Here is a 27,693-nt window from a genome sequence, read left to right as displayed (position 1 = left end):
TTGGCACCTCCGACATCGGAGTCCACCGTTTGTCTCCCGTTTCAAACCAGTGGTCGCGATTGCTTCTCGACCACAGGTTTATTATTGTAACCATCACATCAAGTGACCTCAATTTGAGTAAATACTAATTCTAACCAAAACACGATTTGGTTTGGCTCAAACCTAACAGAGCTGTCTTTGTGCCTGAACCTGACCACACCTTTCCCACAACACCGTCAGACTACAAGAGACGAAGATATTTGTTTTTAACAGTTAATCTGTGGCCTGTCTTCTTCTGCTCTGAAGGATTTATGCTCATGCAATGCTAAAATGATATGAAGGCACTGAGGATTATAGAGCAGTTGGAGAGCATGAACGCCGAAGCTCGGTATATGATACCATATAGAAGTGACGTCTCTGGCTTGTCATGTCTTATTTTCCTGCTCGTAAGTCCAGTGTTACGGTACATTGCACGCTGCATTGGTCTTTATGACGCAAGCAGAAAAGTTCATGGGAGTGGAACATCTGATATCCGAGGGCGTGAGTAATCAAAGGGCAGATCACAGCGTGAGCTCCATCTAAAAACAACAGAAACATCAAAGCCCGCGTTAGAGATTCCCAATTTAACTTTTATCTCACAGTTTCATATCTGCTCCATTTGATTAGAGGCTTTAAAAAAGTATTAAATGAATAGTTGGGAGTAGGGAGAGAAGTGTACGGAACAGCACGTACAGTTTCAGCTTCCCTCCTGCACGGAAGAATAAACATCCCAGTGCCTTTTAAAACAAAAAAACGACATGTATCTCAATCATACAAACACATTTAATTCAAGGCTAAATCGCCCCACAAATGCAAGTAGTGTCAACACAGGTTTGAATAATTCAGGAACAAAAGAGACATTAAAGCTTTTTTATTATTATTATTATTATTGTCATTATTATTATTAAGAATGAGAGAGAGCAAACTTCAGTTATAATCCCAGCTCAGTGTTTCTCAGGATAAATAAATAAAAGTAAAAAATAAATAGACTATTAAATACAGTATAAAACAACAAGAGAAGGGGGAGGAGTTTGCTCTTTGATGAGGGAACTCTCAAAATGTCTTGAAAGTAGGAGACACCACGTGATGTTAGCTTTAAAAATCAAAAATCATGGTGGTAAAAGGGCAGAAAGTGAAATCATACAAAAATGTACAAAGTGTAATTGCAATCAACAAAACCAGCGTAATAACAAAAGAAAATCCCTTTTTCAAAGATCCATCAGCTGAAACAGAATTACAGACACATTTGAAAATAGAGTTATAATTCAAGTAAAGGAAGGTGCACATCAGTAACACAATGATTTGCAGTCATCAATGAAGAGAAGATCCACTACATGATCCCCAATATTCTGTAGAGCCATTTCATTACGGAGGAGACAAACTCCTGCTCCCACAAAACAAACATATCAATGCTTTTAAACTGTCAAAGCTTGTAGTTTAATTTACAGTTTATTTTCATCAGAAACTCAACGGGACTCGAACCGAAACAGAAATATGAATGGATATTTCGTTCAGCCTAGTTTCTTCCAAACAAACTGGGACATTGAAATTGCAAACCAAACTATTATTAAGTATGAAATCATTTCAACCACAGTGAAACACAGTGATTGTTTTCTTTCTCAGGGCGGGGCAAATTTCACCATCTCCCTCTTCATTACCGGCATGCTACAAACAGATGCACTGCACTCGAATTGAAACTTTCATTTTAATTTAATCTATACAGTTACGTCACTTTGATACCGTTCCTTTAGCTCGGCTAGCTTGAGTGTGGTCCCAAATCAGAGGCGAACCAAGAAAGACCGTGTGATTCTTGGTCCAAGTGCTACATTTAAGTTTGCAATATTTTTGGCAATCGAACCAAATGTGAAGAGAAATGAAGAAGAAAAACTGTACACAAAGAGTACCGCAAAAAAAAAAAAAGGTTCTAACATGAGTATGAGTTTAGTTTGACTATAGCTTAAATTTCAGCGTGGCACCAGCAGACATACGGTCTGTCACAGCACCAGGTCAGTTTGTGTTTACACACCTAAGCAGCACCATCTCTTCAGCTCCAGGCCAGCTCAAGCTCTTTTTAGCTCCATCCTCATTGGTCCGACAAGAAAAGGGACCAAAGTGCCAATTAAAGGAAGACGCTATGACATCAGCACCAACCACAAACTGAGCCGGGCCTGGATTCCACTGCAGCCATACTAACTATCACGCTTACTGTGCTTCTCTTGTTTGTTTGACACAGGAGGAAACAAGCTCAGGGACGCACTGGAGCTGTTCCTAGAACTGGATTGATTGTTGTTTTTTTATGGAGCCGGAATGCGAAATGAAGAAGAAAAAAAAAAAAAAAACACAATAAAAGCACTGGCGCTGAATTGTATCTGTACAGAAGGCATGGGTAATAAAAATAGATATCTAAATATACAGAGTCTAATGGAGTCATCTACTGCTGAATGTTTTGCTCCATTCCTGTGTGGATAGGGTGAAGAAATACAATGTACAGTGAGTGAATGTGTTTCAGTCGGCCCCCAAAAGATGGCAGGATATTTCTCCTGGTCTTGGCCGATCCGACGCCGTCCCTGCAGTTTTGCTCCAGCTCAGCTTTGAGTTCAAAGGGCTTCCTGCTTCAGTGCCTGATTATAATGTCCACCGTTGCCAGGATCACACTGCAAACACACTCAGGGTGCTGGTCTGGTCCTTTAAGCCCAAAATGCTGTAGGCAATTCTTTTCAAATGGCCAGGGAGCCTCACCCCGATGTTCTTAATATCCCTGTGAAAGAGAGACATGACAGTGTATAAGTGGAGCTGCACGTGAATTTCAAATTTGGACTCGCTCCAACACTTTTCACGCACATCCTTCCTGCCTCTGAAGCCTTGAGATAATCACAGACTCATCCAATGAGCAGAAATTGTTAGCCTCAAGCTCACGCCATTCATGTCTGACTCGAACAGTTCATTTGGGTGGAGCATCTTTACAATTAAATGTTAATACTGGGGATTTCAATCTTCACAAGCACACAATGTAAACCTGCAGAAGCTCTGCGACACAGTAAAGACCTAAGCCTTAATTACAGCCTTAATTACTTAACGAGGATTCTCCCTGTTGGCCATGAATCACTTGTCTGGCAACCAGAGGGTGGGCTGTAAATAACTGCTGGTTTTTCAAGAGTGCTACCAGATGCCCTGCCATGGAAACATGGGGCCATGAAATCACACCATTCCGTACGACAAATACTTCAAAAGAGTCTGTCGTCTGCTTCACAGTCTGCCCATCTTCCCGAGTCTACTGAGATACGTTTACCATGGCAGAGCACGAGGAGGATGGAGGCGTGGGGGGGGGGGGCTTCCTTTTGGCTGGTCATGTGGTTAGGAAAAGCTCTGGTGCTCATTATTGCGCCTAAACAACCTTATATCATGTGCTTCAATAAACCTTTTTTCTCAAAGGTTGAGCCCATTTGATTAAATCAGCCACTCATAGCTACACTTCTGAGAAGATCCAGTTGCCCTAAACTACCCTGTCTTAAGTTCGGGGGGTACATTCTTCAAGAGTGCACCTCTTCAATCTTTCTACATGTGCAAATAAGCCGACAGTAGGGCTTCAAATCTCATCCATCTATTTCAATTCCTTAATCTCCTCTAGTTGCTCGAGCTCCACGAGTTATTCTCTCCTCCTCCTTCCCTCCTTTAATGTTGAAGAAACCACAGAAGGCCTTTGCCCTAAACAGGCAAAAACCCGTGGTTTCTGGGGGCTCAAGCAAAAGTGCTGCCCAGGGCAGCTCGTGTGTGTGAGTGAAGGGAGGGAGGGATGAGAGAAAGAATGAAGAGAGGATAGAAGAATAAGAACTGCAGCGACCACAAGCCACCACCACCAGCCGACCACAAATGAGCCCACTCCTTCTCCTTCCATCTATTGCTTTTTCCATCTCAAAACATTTTTCAAGTTGCAAAGTGAGGGCAGAGATCATATTATGCACAAAGCTATTCTGCTTGCTGTTTAAAACGCAACATTTTTTGGAAAACAAATACATAAACTATGAGGAGGAAGTTCACAAAAGACTTTTTGTCGGCGGAAAGCAGCATATTTCATGGCAAAATCTCCCTCGTGTTTGCCAAAAAAAACACACAGCAACACAAAGTAAACACAGTAGATATATCGTGTCACCGAATTCGAAGTCGTCGTCCTACTTACTCGTTCTTCATCTGGAGAATCTGGTCCATGGTCACGATCCCAGCGCAGGTGAAGTTCTCGCTGTACTGGCTCATCTTAATGGACTCGAGCCACTCGGACACTGACCTGAAGGGGGAGCCGTCTGAGCCGCTGGTGCTGGGCAGGCGAATGGAAACGCTGCAAGCAAAAAAAAAAGTAGAGTAGAATCCTAATAGTAGATCAAAATGATAATAATAAACAGGCTTTCCCACAGCAAAGGCGGATAGCTGAGGACTGTAATTACTGTGTAGGAAACAAGATGGTGGAAAAAGAAGAACCAGTCGGAGCAGTCAGGGTAAGAGGCGATTAAGACACAAGCGGCAGAGCTATTGTCCGTTCTCACCGTTTCTGGCTTTAATGCTCCCTCACAAAACTATGCATTTGTGCTTTCAGCTTCAAACAATGGGCTTTTAGTGTTCTTCCAAGAGTTCGCACACATTGCTTTCATTATCCTGGCAGGCAAGGTGTCAGTATGTCTTTTTAATGGTTTAAGTAGACCTTCCTCGAGCTATTCCCCATTTTCCGCCCAAAACCTAGACCTTGATACACCCTGTTCTTTTTCTTTAAGTTAAGGTAAATAGGAGAGCTCTGGCAGAGCTGTTATACGTCAGTTTGAGCGAGTCCAGGTCAAGTCTCCACTGAGTTATTCAGGCAGCAGTAAATTTAAGTTGCACGTTAGGTACGACGAGTCCAAATCAAAATAATTTAATCAAGGCAAGTCAGAATCAAATTTAAACAAGACGAGACCAAGCCGAGTCAGCTTAATCCCAAAGTGTTACATGAGACAAGTGCAAATCAAATTTCAAGCCAGAGGAGACAAAGAGCCGAGTCTCAGTGTTTTTGCACTATTGTCCAGAGGAGTTAGCAGAAGGGAGATTAAAAACTGAAATATACTGTATGTAATACTTGTACTGTGGGGAAACACCTGTTTCCAAGAGCTGGCAGCTGATAGTGGCAGCTACTGTAGACTCAGCACTGTAAAAATATGATCTCAAGCCCTTAGTCTGGTATGTAAATAAATCTCACCGTGGGTCAAAGTCTGCGATTGTCTTCAGGGAGTCCGGGCTCCGCAGCAGCTTATCCAGCAGACTGACGATGTCTCCAAAACGTGGCCTCTTTGAACGATCCTGAAGCCAACACTGCAGCATCAGCTGGTAAACGGCTGACGGGCAGTCCATAGGGGCTGGCAGCCTGAAAGCCTCGTTGATGGCTTTCATCACCTGTGAGCAGATTATTAAGCAAATAATTAAAATAAAATCGTCTCTCACTGATAAAAACTGGTCAGTGTTCACTTAAGCGAAACCTCAGAGGAACTAAAACTCACCTCGTGGTTACTCATGTCCCAGTAAGGTCTTTCGCCAAAAGCCATCACCTCCCACATGACGATACCGAAGCTCCACACATCGCTGGCTGAGGTGAACTTCCTGTATGCTATTGCCTCTGGAGCCGTCCAGCGGATGGGTATCTTGCCTCCCTGTTGAATCAACGTTAGTTAGAAACAAAGACGCAAACAAACTTGTGCTCTTTACACCATGGTGTGCCCTCGTGCTTTGAGCGGGGAGTTGGATCTACTCACACTTGTGGTGTAAGTCCCTTCGGGATCGTCCTCCAGCACCCGAGACAGGCCGAAGTCTGACACTTTACACTCCAGTGTGTTGTTGACGAGGACATTGCGGGCGGCCAAGTCGCGGTGGACGTAGTTCATGTCAGAGAGGTACTTCATTCCTGCAGCAATGCCGCGCATCATGCCCACGAGCTGGAACGAGGAGAACTCGCCGTCGTGGTCCTGATGGAGAAAACACAAATACATAAACATGAGAGAGAAGGAACAATATTCCAGTTTTAAGGGACCTCATTTGTATCATCATTGTGTAAAATGATACCTCATTTCCACCAAGTGGTACAGTGAGTTTTAGTGTTTTGATTGTCAAAAATAGTGAATGCTATCAACATAATAAATCTATGCTGTTTTGAGTTGAGCCAAACACAATGCAGTCCATTGACTGGTCAACAGAGAATCATGACTGGAATGGAATGGCATGGGAAGGTGCCATTTGTAAATATATAATATAATATAATATAAGTATTACAACAAAGACATGATTCAATTCCATTTTTAATGAATCATTTCAGCATGAAGCATGTTTTCACTGTGTCACACTGTACCACGGCGAGCCGAGCTGCTATTTACTACATTTCCATGTGCACAGACGGCATGTGGTGGTAGGTGGACTCACCCTGAGGTATCTGTCCAGCGCTCCATTCTCCATGTATTCAGTCACAATCATGGCGTGCTTAACTGTGCACAAACAAAAACAAATTATCATCCGAGTGAAAAGGCTGAGAGAACAAAAATGTTAGAATGTGATAAAAGAGTAAAAAAATGGGGGGGATAACTTACAGAAGTCCTTACATTTGGTGACCACCCCCTCTAAGTGAATGATGTTCTGGTGGGAGAACTGGCCCATGATGGAGGCTTCACTTAGAAAATCCTGCCTCTGTTTCTCTGTGTAGCCAGGCTTCAGTGTCTTGATTGCCACTGTCACCTCTTTCCTCCCTGGCACCTTCAGGTTACCGCGGTACACCTCTCCAAATTCTCCTGCAGAAAAAAAAAACCCCACAATTAACATGATATCAGGTGCCTGTGTGTGTTTCTTGTTATGCTTCCAGCTGAGTGATAGGGGGGAAGTTTTGCCTGGGGCTGTCCTAGAGAGGTGTGTTCTAGCTGCGTGTTGAGAGACACAGCCAATGTTGCTTAATTGGTGGATGGCCTGTGGTGTGGGAGCATGGGAATCAGCTGTCACATGAGGATAAAGGAGGGGGGTGGGGGGTCACGGTCGTGGGAATTAAGGAGGTGGGTTTGGAAAAACAGAATCCTGGTTCAAAGGGTAAAGGTGGTCACGGCTAAATAATTGAATCATGTTGGAAAGATGCGGGCAGGGCCGAGCAAGGTGCTCTGTTATGTGTCCAAAATACTCTTTCTGCAACAATTTCTTTTGTGTAAGTGTTAGTCAACCTGAGCCAAAACACACAGGTACAGCAGCCAAGAGTTGCGACACAACAAAAATGCCTCAACTTGTTTTGTGAGAAATGAGACGGCAGCCAGATAGATGTTAATCTCGCTAGAGTAACCACTGTCAGTCAGCGTCTTAAACTGTGAAAAAGGGTTCAACATAAACAGCAAAGTTGGGGATTGAAAAATCTGTCAACATCTCACGGTTAAGCCCCACAGCAGATTGTCTCAACAGGTTTGTCACTCACCAACTCCGATGACTTTCTGTTTGGTTATATGGCTGGGGTGGATTTCAGAGGCAAACTTCAGCACGGCTATGTTGGGGTCCTCGTAAGTGTGTGGATCCACGTAGGTCTTCAGAGGCTTCAGTTGATCTGAGAGGAAAAGAGGAACGATTGTTTACGGTCATCAAATTAAACAAACAAACAAACAAAAAAAGAATAAAATAAGTGAGATTTTTTTTGTCTACCTGAGCTGGAGAAATAGGTGTCCTCTGGTCCCTGTCTGGCATGGGAGTTTCTTTTCCTAAATAAAGAAAAAACATATATATTAATATTCCACTTCCAAACAACAAACAAACTTGTTCCTAAATTATCTTCCTACTTTAAAAAAAAAAATTCTACTCTAACTATTTTTCTTGTCCTGACAGAACTGCTGTGCGTCCATTCAGAGGGAAACAGCCCTTTGAGAAAGGCTGAGGATTACAGACTGTTTGCCAAGCTGATCCAACAACTGAAAGACAGACAAGCAGGCGGGAGGGAGGTGGACAGACTGTCCACAGGCTGTTAATGCGCACGTTCGGGTCACCTTCACAAAGTGCCTGCAGTCTGGTGCAGAAAGAAACGCCTCTTATCGCAGACAATGCACCACAGTTTCCTTTCAAAAGCCTCAACGCTCACTAGAATATAATCATTAGGTGCATTCGAGACAGTGTCTCCTCCCGTGAGTGCCGGGACACAGATACAGATAAAGAGAAAGGTGGCTAAAGGAAGAGAGACAACAAGAGGTGAGGAGAGAGCGAATGCACAGGTCACTTGAAGGCCCCACAAAGGAAGAGCAGAAGAATTAGAGAGGAAGCCAATAAAAGAGGAAATGGACAGAGAGACAGGGAGAGCAGCAGAGGGGCGCGGATACTGACCGTCTGCGAAGGAACAGGACCACGAACACTATGAACAACATGGCTGCTGCTCCAACTGCTGCGATGAAGATGATTGCGGTGTTGTTTTGAGTAAGGTGTCCTAGGAAGGGGGAAAAAAAGAACATAGATGTACATGAGTTAAATGCCACTCTTGAACAAAGCTACAAGTGGAGCTTTTTGCAGAGTCGTTTCCCCTCTGTACCTTCAGAGGAAGTCTCAAACTGTTCCTCCATGCTGGAGCCTCCAGGGCTGCCATCACTGCCCAGGGCCTGCACCCTGAACAAGTAGGCTGTGCCCGAGGTCAGATCATTGATCTGGACAGAGTTTTTCTCAAATCTGTGCACGACGTAGGTCGTCCCGTCCAGCTTGTCGTCCTGGGAGACGGAGGAAGAAAAACAACAGAGGAATGAATTCATAAGAGCTCCTGCTGAAAATAAAAGCCTCAGTTCTGGCACTGACAGTTGTCATATAGCTTTAAATCAACTCAAATTAACAAACAATAAATGAGTAAAAAGAGTGGGGCACCTTCTTGCGATAGGTAATTTCATAGCGGATGGCTCGATGCTGGGCCCGTGGTTGAGGTGATATGTCCCAGGAAAGGGACAGACTGGTGGAAGTCCTCTCTACCAGTCGTATAGATGTGATTTTGGGAGGATCTGTGAACAGAGGACAGTGAATGTTTCAGTGTCAATGGGGGGAAGAAAAAAAAAACCTGACAGAGGTGATGCAATGTGTGCACTTCTCAATCCTGCAGCATGATTCTACTTGCTGCCGCTGCCTTTCAGATAGCATCTGTCATTACTGCAGCACAGATATCATCACTCCACTGCCTGATATCAGCAGCACTCACCTGTGTAGTGCAGATATGTAGTCAGAGCACTGGTGGAGGGCGGTTTATGAGCCCGCGGCGTTGCCTGACTCGCGAACAGCGACACGCCACTGTGTGCCTCCACAGTGAAGGTGTAGTTGAGGTGAGCGTCCAGCTCGCTCACTGAAACCTTGGTGTCAGTCAGGCCCACGCTGGCGGGCTCGTAGCGGATTTTTTCTCCACACGGCTGACACGTGGTGCCCTCACAGCGCTGGCATTCAACGCTGTAGGTGATGTCGGTTCGACCACCGGTGTCTTCAGGTGGGCTCCAGGAGAGGAGGAGCTTTCCTGCAGAGAGCTGGGTGGTCGTGGCCACGAGATCTTGTGGGGCAGAGGGAAGACCTGGTGAACACAGATTTGGAAAAGAATGTGAGATAAGGAGGAAAAAGCCCAGGCGGCAACACGTCAGATGTTCACTTCCCATATGACACTGAAATTAGAAAATCTAAAGTGATTGTGAATGTCACACCATCCATCATGAAATCAAAACCTTTGCACAGTTTAATCTGGGCAGGGAAAGAAAAGATAAAAGACGAATGAAGAATATTTAATCCCTGCACATTATGCTTCAAACAAAAGTCACTTCCTGTGTCACTTTCTGATTCACATTAAGAAGCAGGTGTGACATTACTCAGTAGTACATGATGTTGGGATGGCCTGATAACTCTTTTCCTTGTCCTATAACATCATATCAGTCCAATACAATCGTTTTACATCTTTTAAACTGTAGAATTTAGGGGTTTCGAATCATATCAGATTTTACACTTTTCTTTTTCTGATATCTGAGCTACTGATTTAGACCAGTACTAATAAAGAGAATTATACTGGCTCATCCCTGCTAATGGCAAGTACTTTCACATTTTCGAAATGAACCTTCTTATCAAGGGGAGTCGTCACCTGAGCAGGCTCCAGTAGGGGGATCAGTTGGGGCCCTGTAGAAGCCATCCATGCAGGGACAAAACAGAGCCCCGGTGTTAAGCCTCTGGGTGTTGGCAGGACACGGCTCACACTTGTCACTGACAGCATGAGCTTTGAAGAAGCCAGGCTGACATTCTGCAAACACAAAACATTTATTTGCATGACCAGGAGAACAAAGAAACCGTGACTGCAGGCAACATCACATATGACACAGCATATCGCCACTTCATTCTAGCAAGAAAGATCCGTCATGGTGTGAGTGAACTTTTCACCTTTCCAGCAAGGCAACAAGGTTGAGAGGACGTGTTATTGTGTCAAGGCTAAAGGTCAGATTTGGACAAGTGACAGAGATATGGGAGGAAAAACAGAGGCACGGCTCTGCACAGTGTTGACCTTACTCATTAAAACGCTGTCCACTCCAGTGAAGACACAGGAGTCCATGACTGCAGCCCTTAAACAAAAACATGGCCGGCACTCCTACTCTTTACTTCTTCAGCCAACAACGCCTCACTGCTGTTGCTTTCTTACTGTCTCAACAAACAAAACCAGTCGTCCCACATTCCCCTACAGCAGCTTACAGCAGTCTTCAGTGCTGCAAAACGATTGAAATAAAGGCAACGAGAGTCCAAAAGCTCCAACATTTAGAAGTGAAGCTCCTTTTACGCATAGCTTCCGTTCACACTCAACAGTCCATTATTTTATTTTTTTTCCGTCACAGACCCACATGTGGACTTCTGAAACTGTATCGCAGAGATAAGATGACACCTAATTTCACACGTCCAGCGCGGGTTGATGGAATGCAGGTAGAGGCTCCAGCTGCGTGTAACGGTGGTGAAATATGAACTTAATACAGTGTGAAATTTCTGAGGGGGCACACTATAAAGGAGACTGAAAATGAGACAGCCCAGACCCCCCCAAGCTACCCCCCCAACCCAACTCTGTAAGAGCATTCCAGCGGCTGCTGCTCATGTCCTCACACCATCGCACATTCATGCACACGTGTACACACACATACACACACGCAGCCACATGCACATGTATTCACAAAATACACATACATGTATGCAAAGCACACCCATGGACACATGGGTCTGACATCACAAGACGGATTATGTGCACTGCCTGTCACCTGTTCTCATTTCTCTTCTGAGTCACACACACACACACACATATATATATTTATCATGTTGTGTAAAGCACTTTGTGCTACAATTTACATTATTTGTATATATACTTTGAACTGACAGAGTATAAACTCAGCCTCATTCGTCAGTTTAAAACATTTACCAGCCTGGTCTTAGCCACGCTTTTCTTGTTGTTGTCTTCTTCTGTGTAAGAGCCTGGGGGACAGGAACGACAGAACATGCCCAGAGAACCTTTCGCTAGTTTGAGTCCGACTGAACATGCAATAGTAATTCAACTCCAAAGCCTATTGTCTGGGTGTGTTTGACCAATTTTGAGAAAGTCCAGTTGGTAACATTTCAGTCAGACTAACACAATTCTCTGCCTAACATCACGTAAACATACTGAGTGTGAGATTGGATGATAGCGGCATGACAGTGATCGAGCAAGATGGAAAGAGAACATGATAACCAATTTGAACGGTGCTCGCACAGTGAGGGATTGAAGTTGATGCCAGTGACCAGGGAGAAGCAACAACATTGAGTTAAAAGGCAAACACACAGATTTAATACCAAACTCCTGCTGAGACTGCAACGAGAGAGTGGGGAGATTTTAGAGGCAGAGTCAAGGACATAGATAATTTACTTTGATACTGACTTGGCCGGTGACTGCATTTCAAATGCAGCTCAGTTGAGTGAAGTTCCTTTAGGAAGCCACAAATGACCACACACAAGACAGAAAACACGCGGCTCCTTCTCCATTTAAGTCGTATCAAGGGGATTTACTCAACTGACCATGAGGTTCACTTCGACGGCACTTGGGTTCGTTCTATCATTGTGGTTGACCGTTGTGGCAGAGCTGCTGTGAAGAGTTGTGCATTAACTGAAGAGCATGACAACAATGGTGGAGGGAAACACACTCTGCTTGAAAAGAATTTGTAAGTCTGTCCAATCGCCTTGCATGCTACTCAATCCTCCCCTAACGACAACATCTTCTCTCGGCCAGCTGTTTCACTGACAACTACTGCTACTCATTAACAGATTTGAGGCAGAAGATGGGCGAGGCAGAGCAGCGGAGGTATGAGGGGACAGAAGGTTCAAGAAAGAGAGACTGCAATACTGTATCCTGCTGAGGACTGAAGAAAGGGGGGAGAAAGAAAGGAGACAGGCCAGGGTGAACTCCTCTATTGAGAAGGGGGAACAGCTGCTACCTCCAACCCAGAGAACCCAGATTCATACCCCTACCTCTCCTCCTCGTAATCCCCAAATTCCATCCTCCCCTCCTTTCTCCCCTCCCAGTCCTCTGTAAAAAGGCTCCCAGCTAACCCATTAACATTGCTATTCACCACTGACCAGCAGGCAAGGAGAATGCCATGCCATTCAAGTGCTGAAAGAAAAAACATACACACACAAGCACTGCAGATGGGAATAACCAAGATGCCACATGGCAACTGAATAGAGGAGGACTAGCCTCTTTTTGGCGTTACAGTGCCGGCTGCAGTGCATCGTGGTCAGGCCTGTGGAGACGATGGCCTTACACTGTGAGCTGCCTCTATAATCAAGAAGCATTCCAGTGCACACCACCCAACAGGAGGCCTGTAGCAGCGCAGCTCCACTGTAGCTTCATTTTCAGACCCACTTCTCGATTGTAAAGGTGAATGGGTTTGTGTACCATGAAAACATGAGTCACCGGGACAGTAATCTGAATTCGATGACTCTCCGCCGAGGTATTTAACAAGGGGATTCTTCGACAAAAGGGCAAAGACCAGTGAAAGGAAAACTTCCTTGTTTTCATGGGCAAAGTGTGGGGGGACTTTGAGTCGTTGCTGGACACAACAGGAAGCAGGAAGCGTGAGGCTGACGCAGCCTTCCTTCCTAAAACAGCCAATCAAAGCATGGAAACATGAAGGAGCGTGACCAACAGAAGAGCCAGCACAGAAACTATCAGAGTCCTGAGACAGAATAATAACCTAAAAGGAAGCTGGAACGTATTGACTTTATACCCAGGAGGAGGGGGGTGGGGGGCATTCTGTGTCAAACTCTTTCCTTCTCATAAACAAAAGTCTCTCAGCAGCCTCTTCTAAGTTGAAACATCTGACAAACTTCGAGCAGCCAGTTGTTCCCTCCCTACTGCCACAAAGCAAGGAACTGTTTGTCATTTGAGAGGCCCCGTGCACCTTGAGTGGCTCCGTGTTTGTTTATTGAGAGTGTGTGCAGGGGCCTGTTACATTCTGGGAGCCTGAGTGGCTCTGGAGACAGAACGCCCAAGGGCCCCCCGGTTTGCCGGCAGGAGTTAAGATGGATGAGATGGCGACAGTGATGAATGTATGGTAGGATGGATGGATGAATGGGTAACATGGTGGCTTGACAACGGCAATCACCCTCAGGACTGGAGGACTAAGTGGTTGGGGGCGCTCCCACAATCCCCACAATCAAGTCCGGCGCTGAGCTTCTAAAAGACAGAAGGGTCATGTCTGCCTCGGGGTAGCTGTGAGTTAAACTGTGCATGGTTTACAGGGAGTCAGTGGCCAAGTAAAACAAACACATGCTCACACTGAGGAGGAGGAAGAGAGAGAAAGAGTTGTAGCAGCAGTCTGTAAATTGTCTCAGTGGGAAAGGAGTTTGAATCCATAAATATGACTGCATATATAATAATAAAACCATCTTGGGAAAATAAATCTATAAGAAATAAGGCAATATTTTGGAACTTATCAGTGAAAACCCTACATTTATTTGGAGGCAAGCCAGTTTTTTTTTTCTTTGTCTGGAGCCTCACCTTCTTCACTTATCCACCCCATCCCCCGAGTTTCTTCCGCGACCTGGTCAAACCCGTAATTGCAATATGTCATGTCATTTTGTTTGTATGCAGGGTGACACCATGTCATTAGCATTTTGGGGGAGTTGGATTGGTGGTGGAACAAAGGGGGTCTGTGATGGGGGAGGTGAACCGGTAACATGAGCCAAGGGTCACTGAGGTAGAGGAGGGGAGGGGTGGAGGAGTCAACAGTAAAGGTGTAGGGGCTGATGAAAGTGTGTGCATGTGGGAGCGGGGGGGAGTGTGGGGGCATTAGTCAAAAGGATTAGCTGACCGATGGAGCAGCTGTAAGGGCATTACATCTGTTTTACAATTGCACGCAGGCTTTCATCTGGGTTGTTAACAAACATAATAAATTCCCTGAAACCCCTTCTCCTTTCACTTGGCCTGTCCACTCAGACAGAGCAGGGACACTGAGAGTGAAAGGAGAGTCAAGGAGGCACAAAACATCCTCAACATGTACCAAAGTAATGTGAAATAAAGCAGATGCACTTAACGGGGGGGGGGAAAAACCTTGCCGTCAAAAGTTTCCACAGGCCTCAGCTGGACCACAGTCATGGTCATCCGGTCACGTTTCTCCGTGTTGCCGGTCAAATCCAGACAGCCAGGTGGGAAATACAGCACCATTTTACTAGACCACGCTGAGCCAACAGGTCACAGACTGGAAGCCAGTCCACTTCCTGGTTAGAGGAAGGGGCCAAAATGGGACCAAATGCACCAATAAATGTAATGACTTATCTTAGCAGGGCAACAGAATGGAAAGTGGCTGAGTGTTGCCGCTCAGCGTAGAGCGACAATAGAAAACCCTGAGCCAACGGGCTGCGGAGTCACCAAGGGATTAGGTGACCTCCGGTTTCCGCTGCATGCTTGTCCTGTTAGCAGTGAAGGGTGGGTGGGTCGGTGGAATGGGCGGTGGAGGCGGCTGACTGACACAGTGGAAGGAAAGTGCTGACCTCACACACCAGCAATACAATACAATGCGCTTAACACTGCCCTGGACCCCCCCAACACAACACACACTCACACATGTAGCCTCCAGACTCAGGAATGTCACCAAGAGGAAATATGTCTCAACTTCCCCACCACAACTAACACTCGTGCTAAACAGCCGAGAACTGCTGAGCCTCAGATATGTGACCAATGGCAAATATTTAGAGACCAAATTAGGAAGCTGCATTTAAACACAGACAATATAAAGACAATTAACTAATACTTGCTGATAAAGTTGGTCAAACACCATGTGAGGGTTGATATTAACATGTCTCCACCGTTAATGATCCAGATTCCGATTCAGTGTGAAGTGCATCCAAGGTCCATCTGATTCGACAGTGGTTTTCGTGCACTCTGACATGTCCAAGGCTCAACCATTAGACTCATCACACTTTTTTAACCACAACAGCACGATTGCTTACATCGAACAACCATGGGGGCCTCCACATCTCATCTTTGTTACATTTCCCGTCATCCTACTCGCAATAATTGCCAGTGTTCTGTTCACTAAAACGTGACCCAACATGACGGAGCACGACACTGCATGAAAGTACATTCAGCGTCCACCCATTATCTAACCAACTCCCTCAAGTTCAGCCTGCTAGGCAGACGTTACCCTGGCACAAGATCAGACAAATCCACACACTCTAAGTGATCACAGTAGCTTTACAGAGCAAAAAGAATGGTTATATCCAGCCTGTGCATGTAAGTGAAAAATGAGAAATGGAGCACTGTCCAACAAATAAATTGGTGTCTTACGCCTTAATTTCACATTTCTGAGAGATCACAAGCTCAGGGAACTCGAGCAGAAAATTTCAATGTGGGGATTAACCCTGCCGGAGTGAGATGATTCCATTATGTGAAATCCACCCTAAGCCAACTTAATCAAATCCCTGAGATGCTGAGGTGTGGTGCTATGTTCATGTTTCTTTGTATACTCCTCATCAGATAAGCTAAAATTGCACAAATCCTTGGTCTTAAAGGTTCTGGGGTGATTAGGATGAACCAGCCAACTCCAGGTACAAACACACTTTAAGGTCCATGAAACACTTGAGCTCTGTTTTTGTAACATGAGTGGCAATCGAAATCAATTCAAAAACATTCAGCAGCAAAAACAAAAATGTAAACCTTACATTTCCTCTTTAAGTGTATATGCATTAACCAGTATGTACACAAAGCCAGCTGTTTTTCCTCGTCCCTCTCCATTAAGAACTCTCAGACAGACTGAACGGTTCTTATATAGCTTCCATTATAGCTTCCACGTGTACTCATCGGTACCACTGTCTACAGTCTAAATAGATCCACCAGGACCGTGTGAAACGGGATGTTTAGCTGTATTAGTATCATATTCACGACCTGTTCCAGAAATACAGCCAAACATTACAACAGCTCTGTGATTTCACAAACAAAAAGAACACGACACGAGAGGGAAGAAAAACCCGCTTTGTTTGTACTTGGCACAGCTTGCGCAACAGTGCATGCCTCTTGAGTGAATTGCATTTAGGACTGTAAAATGGTCATGTGAGTTATGTGTTGAGATAAGAAACTATCAAATAAATACTGGACAAGAGGCAGAAAACTAAGGCCGAAAGAGAAAGACTCTTCAGGGACGGAGAGGATGTGGGGGAAGACGAAGGAACGGCAAAAGAGAGAGATTGCACAAAGGCAAAAAAGCAAGCAGAACCAGTAGTTACTTTGCTTGAAAAGCACAAACACACCCAAGTCAATTACTACCCATACAAATCACTCACCACAGTACGCAGTCACACAGCTACAACTTAGTCCCCAACTGTTTGTTACATCAGCTGAGGATGAGTATGGAGACACGGGCAGTGAGGGAAGGAGGGGAGACTGAAAATAGTTTACTGGAACCTCTTTGGCAAAAGGAATAATAACTTTACTGGAACTGAGTGGACAGTTGTTCCACCAAGATGCCATTTTCTCCAAGACTGCCCTCAGCAGTTGAAATATTCCACACTCATGTCTTCTTTTTAAATACAGCCTAGTGGAAACTAATGTGGGATTAAGCTCTGTTTGTTGAGGCTTCAGAGCGACTGATGAGGTGTGGACCTGGACGGTTAAACACAATCCCGAGGACCAGCCAGGGCAGCCAGCAGTCTTTTGTGGGGTGACACACAGAATGCTGTGCTTTTGTGGCAGGGAGGATTATGGGTAAGGAAGGGCGTGATAGGCATTGGAGGAAGACTTTGTCAGTATCAACACTGAGTCACAAGTGGAAACCCACAGCGCGGCTGCCAGACTTAAGAGCCAACAACCTAATTGTAAATACGAAGAGATTTATTTTTTCCAGACTCCAAAAAAAGATTATTAAAATCCCTAAATCCTAATGTCACTCGTTTATTACAGTAACCACTTAAGTTACATCCTGTGTTGTTTGGAGGTCTACTGTAAGTTACTTCAGTGTTGAACTGTTGCATTTAAAATAGTGAATCTATTTATAAAAAATATATAAATATGATGCATTGAAAGAAGTTCAAAATGATCTACACCACAACAAGCTGCTCAAAATGCTGCTTATATGGTAAACAATCAATATCAAATTGTCCTACTATGAGTTGTCTTTTTTTTTTTTTACATTTGAGGATAACACATTTGTACTAGCACTAGAGCAGAACTTAAAAGGCAAAATGCATGGGGGTTTTACCTTTAACGTAGTGAATTTAATTAAGTTAAAGATCTGAATACTTTCGCTGGAGAAAGATGGTTATCATCTGTATTTCAGCAGAGTCTAAAATACAAAGAAAGATTTATTGCTAATTAAGCGGGTGAGGTATGAAAGCGGGAGGGTGAGGAAAAGAAAGCAAATACACATGAAAAAGGAGTACAAACATAAAAATGATTCACTCGAGCTCAGACAAACACAAAGACAGCATTCATCAGCCTGATGAGGATCACGGTTATAAACGTAAATTTTACAGAGCGCTTTTCCAGGTGCTTTTTTTTTACTTTTCAGGTTAATTTTGCAGTTGAGGCTAATGTATTATGAGAGCGAAGATAATTCTCTTTTACAGTAGTCTATAATGGCCGGTTTGGGGGCTTTGCTTCTGCTGACTTATATGATTAACAACCAGTGCATAAAAGCTTTTAGACTTGCTGCTCTAAACACTTGTGCAGGTCTATAAAAAGTAGGAAGTAAATGTTTTATCTGTAGAATTGGTTTGTCTGAAAGGAGGACGGCCTTTGAGAGCGCCACATGCCACCTTCAGAAACCTCAACAGGGACTTTATGGAAATATGGAGCCTAAAAACACAGCTTGACGGACGAGTGATCTCAAAGCCAAAAACACCAGAGCAGTGAGCGCTGATGACTAGGCGGGAGACGAAAGCCAGATAAAGTCACAGATTTCTACTTTAACGGGTCCTGTGGGGCAGAGGAGCCATAAAACTGAGCGATCACATCACTGAACATGGAAACTTTCAACCCAAGTCAGAAAAAAAACACCACAATTGAAGTTTTGTGGTAATTCCCTCAACAGCACACAGCACAGGAAAGAAGTGGGGGAGAATGATTAACTGTGTGTCTGCATTAGATTCCATTTAAAGCCCTTCGAGCAAAACACTTCGACCCTGCACTGCAATCCTATGATTCATTTCATGGCCACCTTCATCTCCTCCTGCCTCATAGGCCTCAGACCTGTCATGTGACTTCATCTTGATAGTATTTTCGCTTGGTTGGGGGCTTTGTTCAGTAAATTTAATGTGAAGGCTTAATCTGAAGCTACTCTTCCTCCCATGGGAATTCCACAGGTCTGGAGTAATGTTGGGAGGCTCCTCCTAGGCAAACTCATCAGGAATGTACCAACCAAATGGGAGAGGTGGTGGAGGTGGAGGAGGAGGAGGAGGAGGAGGTTGAGGTGGGCTCGTCCATCCTTGCAGGAAAACACAGATCCTCATTGTTCCCCCTACCTTTACATTCCATTTCTCACCTCTCTCTGTTTTAAAAAAAAAAAAATCACACCCCTCCACTAAAAACTTTTGCATGACTGTTCTCTCATTCCTTCCTGCCTCTGCTCCTCCTTCACCCCCCCCCCCCTAATCATCTTACCTGGCACTTTCCCGCAGGTTAAAATGATGTACTGACAGAAAACTTCATCGCTTTTATGCGTTAACAAAGTGGGAAAGAGAATGCACAGTAGGCACGCTGCATGTGGTTTTACAACTGTATTCCAAGGCATGTGTCTGAAGCGTGTATTTCAGGTAGTGTGTGCAATGTGCATGTGTGTGTACATACAAGAGTGCCAAAAGAGTAGAGGAGAAGGAGGAGGAGTTTGCACTGATGGAAGTCTTTAGATGTTCTGTCATGAAGCAGATCTCAACAGGTCCTTGCATGCCAGCCTGTGTCGTATGTTCAAATATGCTTCTTGAGTCACACAATCCACCCCAGAGCCTGAGCTCAGCAGATTTGTGAAATCACAGGGGAACAGGGAGAGATGGACGGGCGAACATGCAGTCGGCATGTCCCATCAAACAAACACGGCCTCTGCCTTCTGTGATGCTTCCAATGAATTCAGTGAGGCTCTTGTCACCCACCCCCCCCCCCACACTGCCACATGCAGGCCAGTATTTAAGATGCTAATCCATCACATTACAGTAGCCTCCCAACTTCTTTCATCACTTTCAGCCACTCTGACAGGCCCTGCCACAACAATAAGAGCCTCCTTTGAGGGGCTTAAAAATACAACTACGCCACAACTACAAAGTAAAAAAGACTAGGTGATGGTTCGACGCTGCAGCACACGCACCTCCACACAAGGTTAGAGAGCAGGAAGTCACCTGATGCAACACGATGCAAGTTATGAGTGTTAACTTATAACTTGGTGTTAAATAGGTGAAGTGTTTGAACAAGATTCGTGGAAACAACTTAAATACAAAGTTTTAAAGTCAGTCGTGAAAAAATAAAACACTTTCACTACATTCTGTAAGAAAAAAAAAAATTCTCAAGAGCAACGGCATCACATTTTACAGCATAAGCTCATTTGTTTGTGCTTGTACACAATTTTCCACTGAGTTGACGACCTGCAGCTGAAACTAAGAAGCATATTTCCTAATTTTATAGGTATCGGTTCAAGGTCAGGGATGATGCCGGGACTTGTACAAGTAGGCCTAAGCATTCCTTCCATCGCAGAGGGGCTGTGTCAGCCAAGGGCAGAATTCCACTGAACAATGATAATAACACCTATGAAAAATATCCGCAACTGCCATAGAGGCTTGTTTTACAACCTACGACAATTAGATTAAAGGTAAAAAATGTGACCGATGCCAAATGATCTATTTAAAAGAAGACGGTGTACTGGCAGTTAAAGAGAGCTTACAAATACTGGCACAGGCACACTCTTACCATGACAGGCGTCTTGGACTTCTTCATAGCCTGGTCTGCACTGGCACTGTCCGACCTGCACCACCCACTCCCCATCCACAGAGCAGTAGATGCGAGGCAACTCCTCACTCACTGCGTTGTCCACGCACACCCCATTCACTTCCCTGAGGGCATGGTTTTCACCTCCGGCCACAGTCTCAGGAAATGATGCAAGGCTCTTCACTGTGGCCGGACAGGTTTTGTAGTAGACCTTCACAGAGAGGAGCGCAACACAGGCCCCGATGTCTTGAAAAGCCAAGTAGAAGCCTTTACGGGACAGGTTCTCCACCACTCGTGTCTCTGTGTTGATGCGCATTTCATTTTTGCCGGTGATCTCATCAGGCGCTATGGTGGCCACTTTCTTAAACTGGCCCTTGCGGAAGGTAGTCCCCACGTCTGCATCCGACTCAGACGTGAAGAGGTTGAAGGTTTCTTTGCAGGTCAGCGAGGCACCATCGAAAGAGTTGCAGTCACGTACAATAAACTGGAGTTCAACAAAAACCCGCGAAGCCGATTGGTGCCGCTGGATGAAGGTGGTGCGCAGCCAGTTGTCCTGCTCACGTTCGCCAACATTGCAGACAGAGTAGGTATAGAGCTGAGAGCCATTCACAGTCCTCTGGACAACCTCCCACTGAAACAAAACCACACAAAGCAACAAGTTTAGAGGTACAAACACTGATCCCTGGGGAGCGCCGAAGCATGCCGGGCTGAGCCAAAGCTATAACAGAGGCAAAAATAAAAGGAACATCATAGCACTTCACATGAGGTTTCAACCACTGTAATCTGAACCTGGAAATGAAAACAGTCTACGTGAGGGGACACCCATGGCTCTACACAAAGGATAATTATTCCAGTTGAACATTTTTACAGTCCTTCACTTTATCAGCGTTTACAGCACAATAACACAGCAAGGACTTTGTGTGACAAAGCATTTCTGACATTGCAAAGATACTAAATTATTTCCAAGTCTTTCACATGACATTGCTTCTGTTTGGCATCTTCCCCCAAAGAGCGCTGCAGCTCACACACTAAATTGTGCCACAAATATTTCTGAATAAAAGTGACGGTATGTTTTAACATAGCCTTGGCTCTTGCAGAACAACTGGTACTGACAGGGGCAGAGTCTGTGGTTTGCTCTGTACATGCAGCCACAGTGCTATATAAAAAAAGTTGATGGACAACAGCAGAACCAACACTTCTATTAAAACAGCTGGTGAACATTTTTATGAGGGGCCAGTAAAACTTGAAATAATAATTGTCATAAGTGGTGCTAGTTACACGACTTTACATCACTATAAAGAATGTTTCTGTCCACAGCAAACTTGAACATGACATCAACACATGATGCTGAAGTGAAACTTGAGTTTCAATGTGATTATTTATGCAGTGAAACCTCTTTTGGGAAAGTTGGGCCACAGTAAACAGCACATCTGCACAAGCCTTGGAGTCATAAGCACATTAAATGAAGCTAAAAACAGTGCATGTGCACGAGTCTCACTGCTTAGTTTCTTTGAAACCACAAAATGGACAATGACACACAAGCCTCTATTCTGGCAAAGAGATAACCAGCGCACGCGGCCGCATTAACATTGCTGTTTGTTCTGTACATGCGTCTTTGACATGATTTAAGAAAAAGGGAGTTCTGGCTGATTCACGCCATCTTAAACCCCTCCCCCTCTAAAAAGAGGTACCACATGCTGCAGACTTTAAAAGTTAATTGCCCTCTAACATACAATTCTAAAGCTGAAGCCTTAAAACCACAAGAAGCCACAAGTATTTCCAGTTCAGTGCTAGCAGCTATTCTGTCTGCCTAAGGTTTGGTGTAGCCCAGACATGCTCTGAAGTCAACTCCTGAAAGGATCCTACAACTGCTTCTCATATCCATACATCCAAGCAAGCATTAGTATTTAACTGCCAGCTTTTATGGAAACCTGATGTGTGTTCACACTGCAGCGGCGAAACGCACAACTCTCAATTGGTCAAATAAGTTTCCCTGGAGTTTATCCCAGGTTTTCCCTCAAAGTGTTCACTGTGCACATTTATCCCAAGGCAAATTCCAGGTGGAAACATGGGAGCTGGAGGAGGGGATGGAGGAATACTCACCCCGGGCTTGTCTCCCTGATCCAACGGCCATGTCAACCAGCCCAGTTCACTTCCAGTTGCCATCATATCCAAAAGAACTTCTGTGGGGACGAGAACACGGTCAGTGCATGAGAAGGAATCTTTAAACACGTGGAAACAAAACAGGAGTTTACATGTTCACTAATTGAACTATGCAGCATTTAAATGACTGGGTTAAGGATTGCTGCTGCATTATACCTGACATCCTGTAATTACCAATCTAATTTACTGCTATGGCTTATTAAAAGTCTTACTATTATTATTATTTTTAGAGAATAAGAGATTAAAAAAGTTAGACATATTAATGTAAAACTTTTTTCTAAAGTTAGACATATTAATGTATAACTTTTTTCTAAAGTTAGACATATTAATGTATAACTTTTTTCCTAATTAATTTCGTTATTACATATTTTGTTGAGAATGTAAAAGTGAATTTAAACTGGGAAAAAAAAGGAAAAAGAATCACAGTTTGATGTAGAACTTTCAGAAACGTGTTAAACTCCATAATTCACCTGCTCGCAGAGAAGCGGTCTACTCTACACACAAGCAAATCACTTCTTTATCAAGCGCAGACATTTCTAGAATGTTACCCCGTTTAAAAAAAGACTTTGACACAATGTGTGACTGTCAGCGAAGGAACACGGAATGTTTCCTGGTTGCAAAGTTTCTTACAGGAGTTTCGCCCCCATGGCACCGCTGCCTTACATTAATTTAAAGGTATTCATTTAAAAAAAAAAGAAGAAGAAACTCACCTTCTTTACTCTGTAATGTGATAAGTATGCCGTTAATGAGGACATAGGAAAATAATAAAGGTCTGACTCCACCGGAGAAATCCATTTGGCGAACTTTTCCTCCCTCTCTCGTAGTCTCTGCTGCTGGGCTTGTCTCCGGGACTCTGCTCTCTGAAGTGAAAGCTGCTGCTGCTGCTGCTGCTGCGACACTCACTCATTCACAAACGGGCGGCGTCACGGACTCCGCCTGCAGGAATGTGTGTGTGTGTGTGTGAGTGTGTGTGGAGGGGGGGGGCACACACATGAGAAACTTTTATAACCTTTAGGGAAACTCGCCCCTTCACTCTTTACCTACATTTATCCACCAATGTAAGCGCATTCTGAACAAGATGAAAAAAGTTTTTAACTTTTGATCCTCCATTAACCACCAAACCTTCACTGTGTTGTAAATGTCTGAGCGTTCAGTACACTTTCATGCACAGATGAGTCAACTTCACATAGTTGATTCACTTTATTCACTTTCCTGAATAAAGTGGGTCTGTTTGACAGTGGCGTGCAAAGGTGGGGGACGGGGGAAGGGCAATGGCCCCCCTGGTGCCCTAATGGACAAAAACGCTGCACGCTAAAGTGATTGGTAAGGAACATGAGGAAGTGATCGACTGGCTGCCATTCAGTTGTGTTTCCACCGGGTGGTACGGTTTGGTACGGTACATATTTTATTGTGTTTCCATTAGGAAGAGTAATAAATTAATCGTCCCCAACCGTTCCATGTTTCTGTACCCTTCCCTTTGGGTATCAGAGTAATAGTACGGTACGGCCATCGAGGTCAAAGGGAAATTGTGGCATATTCAAATTAGCATTAGCATTCAATCTAACATTTGGGGGAGAGTGAACGGCCATGAACCAGGCCACGGCTGGTCGCCATTTTAATTGTTGTCGTACAATCACACTGTATGTCATGACATCTTTAACGTGTGTTGCACCTGTAACAAGCAGTACGCAATATTGATTAATATACACACTCATTTCAAATTGTTCAGTGTCTCAAATCCACTCGGAGTGAACCATCGTGTCAAACTAAACGCAATCAACGACCTCTGGAAGTCTCATTTTCAAAAAAAGTGAAATTATTTATTTGTTTATTTATTTGTTTGTTTGTTTAAGGAAAGGGACAATGCATATTAATGACCATTAAAATGTAAATATGCCAGGTTGTAGCCTGAGGATAATTTCCGCCTGTAGTCCCTTGGCAGGTTGATGTTATAAGTGATAAAAATGAAAATACATTCAGGGACACAAAAACATAGGAACATGAGGGCTGTTAATAAAGGGCCAGTGACAGTGGATGATAGTAAAGCGCTAATGTTAAAGACGGGTCAATTATAGTACATTGTTCTTGAAATTATGAAGAACATTTTTGCATAATTGCTTGATGGCACACAGCCCCTGAGAACATTGCACTCATCATTACACAACTTTTTGTATGGTCACATGTTTGGTTTCCCCCCTCAACCACAGTTTCAGCTGCTTTTTAAATGTCGCAGTGCTTGAGTTCTCATCCCACTGATGGTGGGACACAAAAAGCACAACCTTTGAATGAGAGGACATTTTGAGAAAAACAATGTCCTTCTAAAGGAGAGCTCACAGTCACCGCTACCAGTGGCTCGGGTTACACGTGAAGTAGAGCAATTGTTTAATGGGCTCCTTTAACCATGTAAACCTTTATAGATAAGGCAAGCATATTTAAAATGTTTAAAGTTAGTCGAATTTAAAGGATTGTACCTCACTATGTTAACATACAAACATGACGTGGTTCCCCTGTCAGCTGTGGTTTTCAGGAAGGACTCACCTGTCATGTCCACCTGCAGTCTGTTGGACAGGTGTGTGTGGGTGAAGGAACCATCTGTACTCATCTGTTACTGCACTTAGTGGAGCTGCAGCTCTTGTAACTCATGGTTCAGAGTGTGAACTTCAGTTTAACTCGTTCCCTTCAGGCTTGAAACCTGGAAGGAACTTGTTGTTTTTTTCTGAGGCATTTGGTAAAGTACGTGTTTAAATTAATAGAGAATTTAATAAATCTGCCCAGAGGACATTTTAATTGAGCACCGCACGAAAAGGATTACTCCGTTGGATGATTGATAGAAAAATAATCATCAGCTGTAATTTACTATTTAATTCCATCTATTAGGCAAAAATGTCAGACATGTACTGGTCTGGTAAGGAGTCAAGACATAACATTAGTTGAATGTGATGGGCGTGTTTTTTTTACAGTGTCTTATTAGGCACAACCCCAGTTACCCTATATAGAGTAGACTTTGGTAATCTTAAATATGGACTTCCTTAAATCCAAAGGAAAGTTTAGAGTGAGCGCTTGAATGCACCAGGGGTTCGTTTTGCTCACCTGGCGTTTAAGCTGCCTGCAGGGCACAAGAATCATTTGCATGGGGATATTTATTTTGAATTGTTTGTCACACTGAATGGGACAATGAGACGTGGCTTTGTTCACGGCATCCACACATACAGGGACGGAATCATTGTGACAGGCGGAGAGAGATGTATTCATATCGGCATAATAGCAATCCTGAATACCAGAATTCAAGTGTACAGCAGGCCTACTGATAGCCCGTCAAAATTTATGGGAAATATCTAAAAAATGTTGCACCCTGGCAACCGTGCAAATAGACAGTGATCATATCATGAACAAAAATGCTTAATCTGGGTTTTCACTTTCAATAGGCTGTGTGGGAGTGGGAGTGGGCGTGGGGGGAGTTCTGTGTGAATATAGGGAATTAAAAAAGTCTTTCACCTAGCAACTAGTGCCGAGTGGAATTCACCGCTTTATCGTACTCATTTTCATTGTGAGTCGCTCAGTGTTACTATGGTAAAATAATGGGCATCGGACGATGGAAATGATGCTGTGGTTTACGTCTTGTTTCACAAACCAGAGGCTTGTACCTGGAGTTTATTCCCACTGGTGTTTACATTTGAGAAGCGTCCTTGTCGCCACAATAGGCGATTACAATACAGTGTGTCACTGATTTGACACGCCCCCTCCCCCTCATCTCACACATGCATTGTCACTCACACACCTGTGATGCTGACACTGCGGGAAAAGAAGTGGGCTTCTGCTTGTTGAGACTGCGTCCCGTGCAGAACCCCCCCCCCCCCCCCCCCCCCAACCTCCCACACCTCTAACTAACTCCCCCTCCGTGCTTTCTGGGGGTCTCCTGTTTCACAAAGGCTAACCGCAGAAGAACGCCACGGCTCTGTGTGAGTTTTTGAACCCCTTAAAATCCAACCACTCACCCACCCACTTTCGCCTCTACAGCCGCCCTAAAGCCTCAATTATACTCTTTGTGAACGCACACATGGACAGCTGGGGACACCATGGACACATAGTTGTTCTTATTATACTTTCTGGTGCGCTTGATGCCCAACAAATTGGTGGCCACACATGAGTGTAAACTTGTATTATTACGATACAGATTTATTTTTAATACATAGAACAAGATGTTTAATGTCCCTACATCAGGTTGCATGAAGGCTGCCAAGCATTAGTGGGTAATAGTGTCAATACCATAGACTTTATTTAAAAATGCATGTATTGCCAGTTGCAAAACAACCTCCTGTTGTGAAGCCTTGAGTTTTACAACTAGGACCCACGTCATGTCAGCTTTTATAACCAGACAGAAGTTCACAAACATCACCTGCAGTCAGGCACCTATTGGACCATACCAGCTGTCAGTCACAACAGTGTCCACTCACATGAGCCATGCTTTTCTGTCTTTTCATCTGAAGGAGAACCTACTGTACTTCATCATCATGTTCTATTAAAGAAGACCTGAAATTTGCAATTAAAGACACATTAAAGAAAATGTTTACTGGCATTATGAATTAAATGAGAAGTCCCATAGACTTTCATTTAAGCATTGTTCTTTGTGAAACCAGCAAGGGCGCCCCCTGGGGGCTAACTGCTACTTCTGTCCGTCTTCCCCGATGTCACTTTTGAAACCAGAAGACTACGTCCAATAAATGAGTAATCTGTTCTATTTATTATTATTATTATTATTATTATTATTATTATTATTACTACAATTATTTACCAATATATTTACCAATTTATCTGCTCATTTAAGTGTTCATTAATTGCATGACTATTCTCGGACTATCTACTACAGTAGTTTGTTTGATTTCATGTTTTATTAATTAATATAAATCTAATTATGTGAATTTCACAGACACACGGTCAGCCCAAGATCCTCGGACATTTCAGCTGTGTACACACTCACCTGAGGAAAGAACCTGTCAGGGCTCAGCAAACCCTGGTGTTTTAGGTTAAGTTAGGTTAAGTTTTAAGTTTCTCCAATTTAATATTTTAACGCTTATATA

General features: G+C 44.0%; 1 protein-coding gene across 2 annotated transcripts; it reads right to left on the bottom strand.

Moving 5' to 3' along the window:
* Positions 1 to 874: 874 nt before the first annotated feature.
* epha2b (eph receptor A2 b) lies at positions 875 to 23,508 on the bottom strand. Of its 2 annotated transcripts, none has more exons than XM_058642871.1 (17): positions 23,326 to 23,508; positions 22,556 to 22,635; positions 20,435 to 21,083; positions 10,130 to 10,285; positions 9,215 to 9,574; positions 8,890 to 9,020; positions 8,567 to 8,738; positions 8,365 to 8,464; positions 7,696 to 7,751; positions 7,475 to 7,600; positions 6,615 to 6,812; positions 6,451 to 6,512; positions 5,790 to 5,999; positions 5,538 to 5,687; positions 5,240 to 5,433; positions 4,196 to 4,351; positions 875 to 2,776 (listed from the first exon to the last, which is right to left on the bottom strand). In XM_058642871.1, exons 1-17 carry the CDS (start codon positions 23,408 to 23,410, stop codon positions 2,668 to 2,670), a joined length of 2,994 nt encoding a protein of 997 aa, XP_058498854.1. In that variant the 5' UTR covers positions 23,411 to 23,508; the 3' UTR covers positions 875 to 2,667. The 2 variants fall into 2 exon arrangements, with proteins under 2 accessions (XP_058498854.1, XP_058498855.1); XM_058642872.1 differs by having other exon boundaries at positions 6,627 to 6,812.
* Between the last annotated feature and the right edge of the window lie 4,185 nt (positions 23,509 to 27,693).

The sequence above is a fragment of the Solea solea genome, chromosome 11 (genome assembly GCF_958295425.1).
Source record: "Solea solea chromosome 11, fSolSol10.1, whole genome shotgun sequence".
Classification (NCBI taxonomy): domain Eukaryota; kingdom Metazoa; phylum Chordata; class Actinopteri; order Pleuronectiformes; family Soleidae; genus Solea; species Solea solea.
The sequence above is the reverse complement of the archived record's forward strand: the minus strand, read 5'-3'. Positions and strand labels throughout refer to the sequence as shown.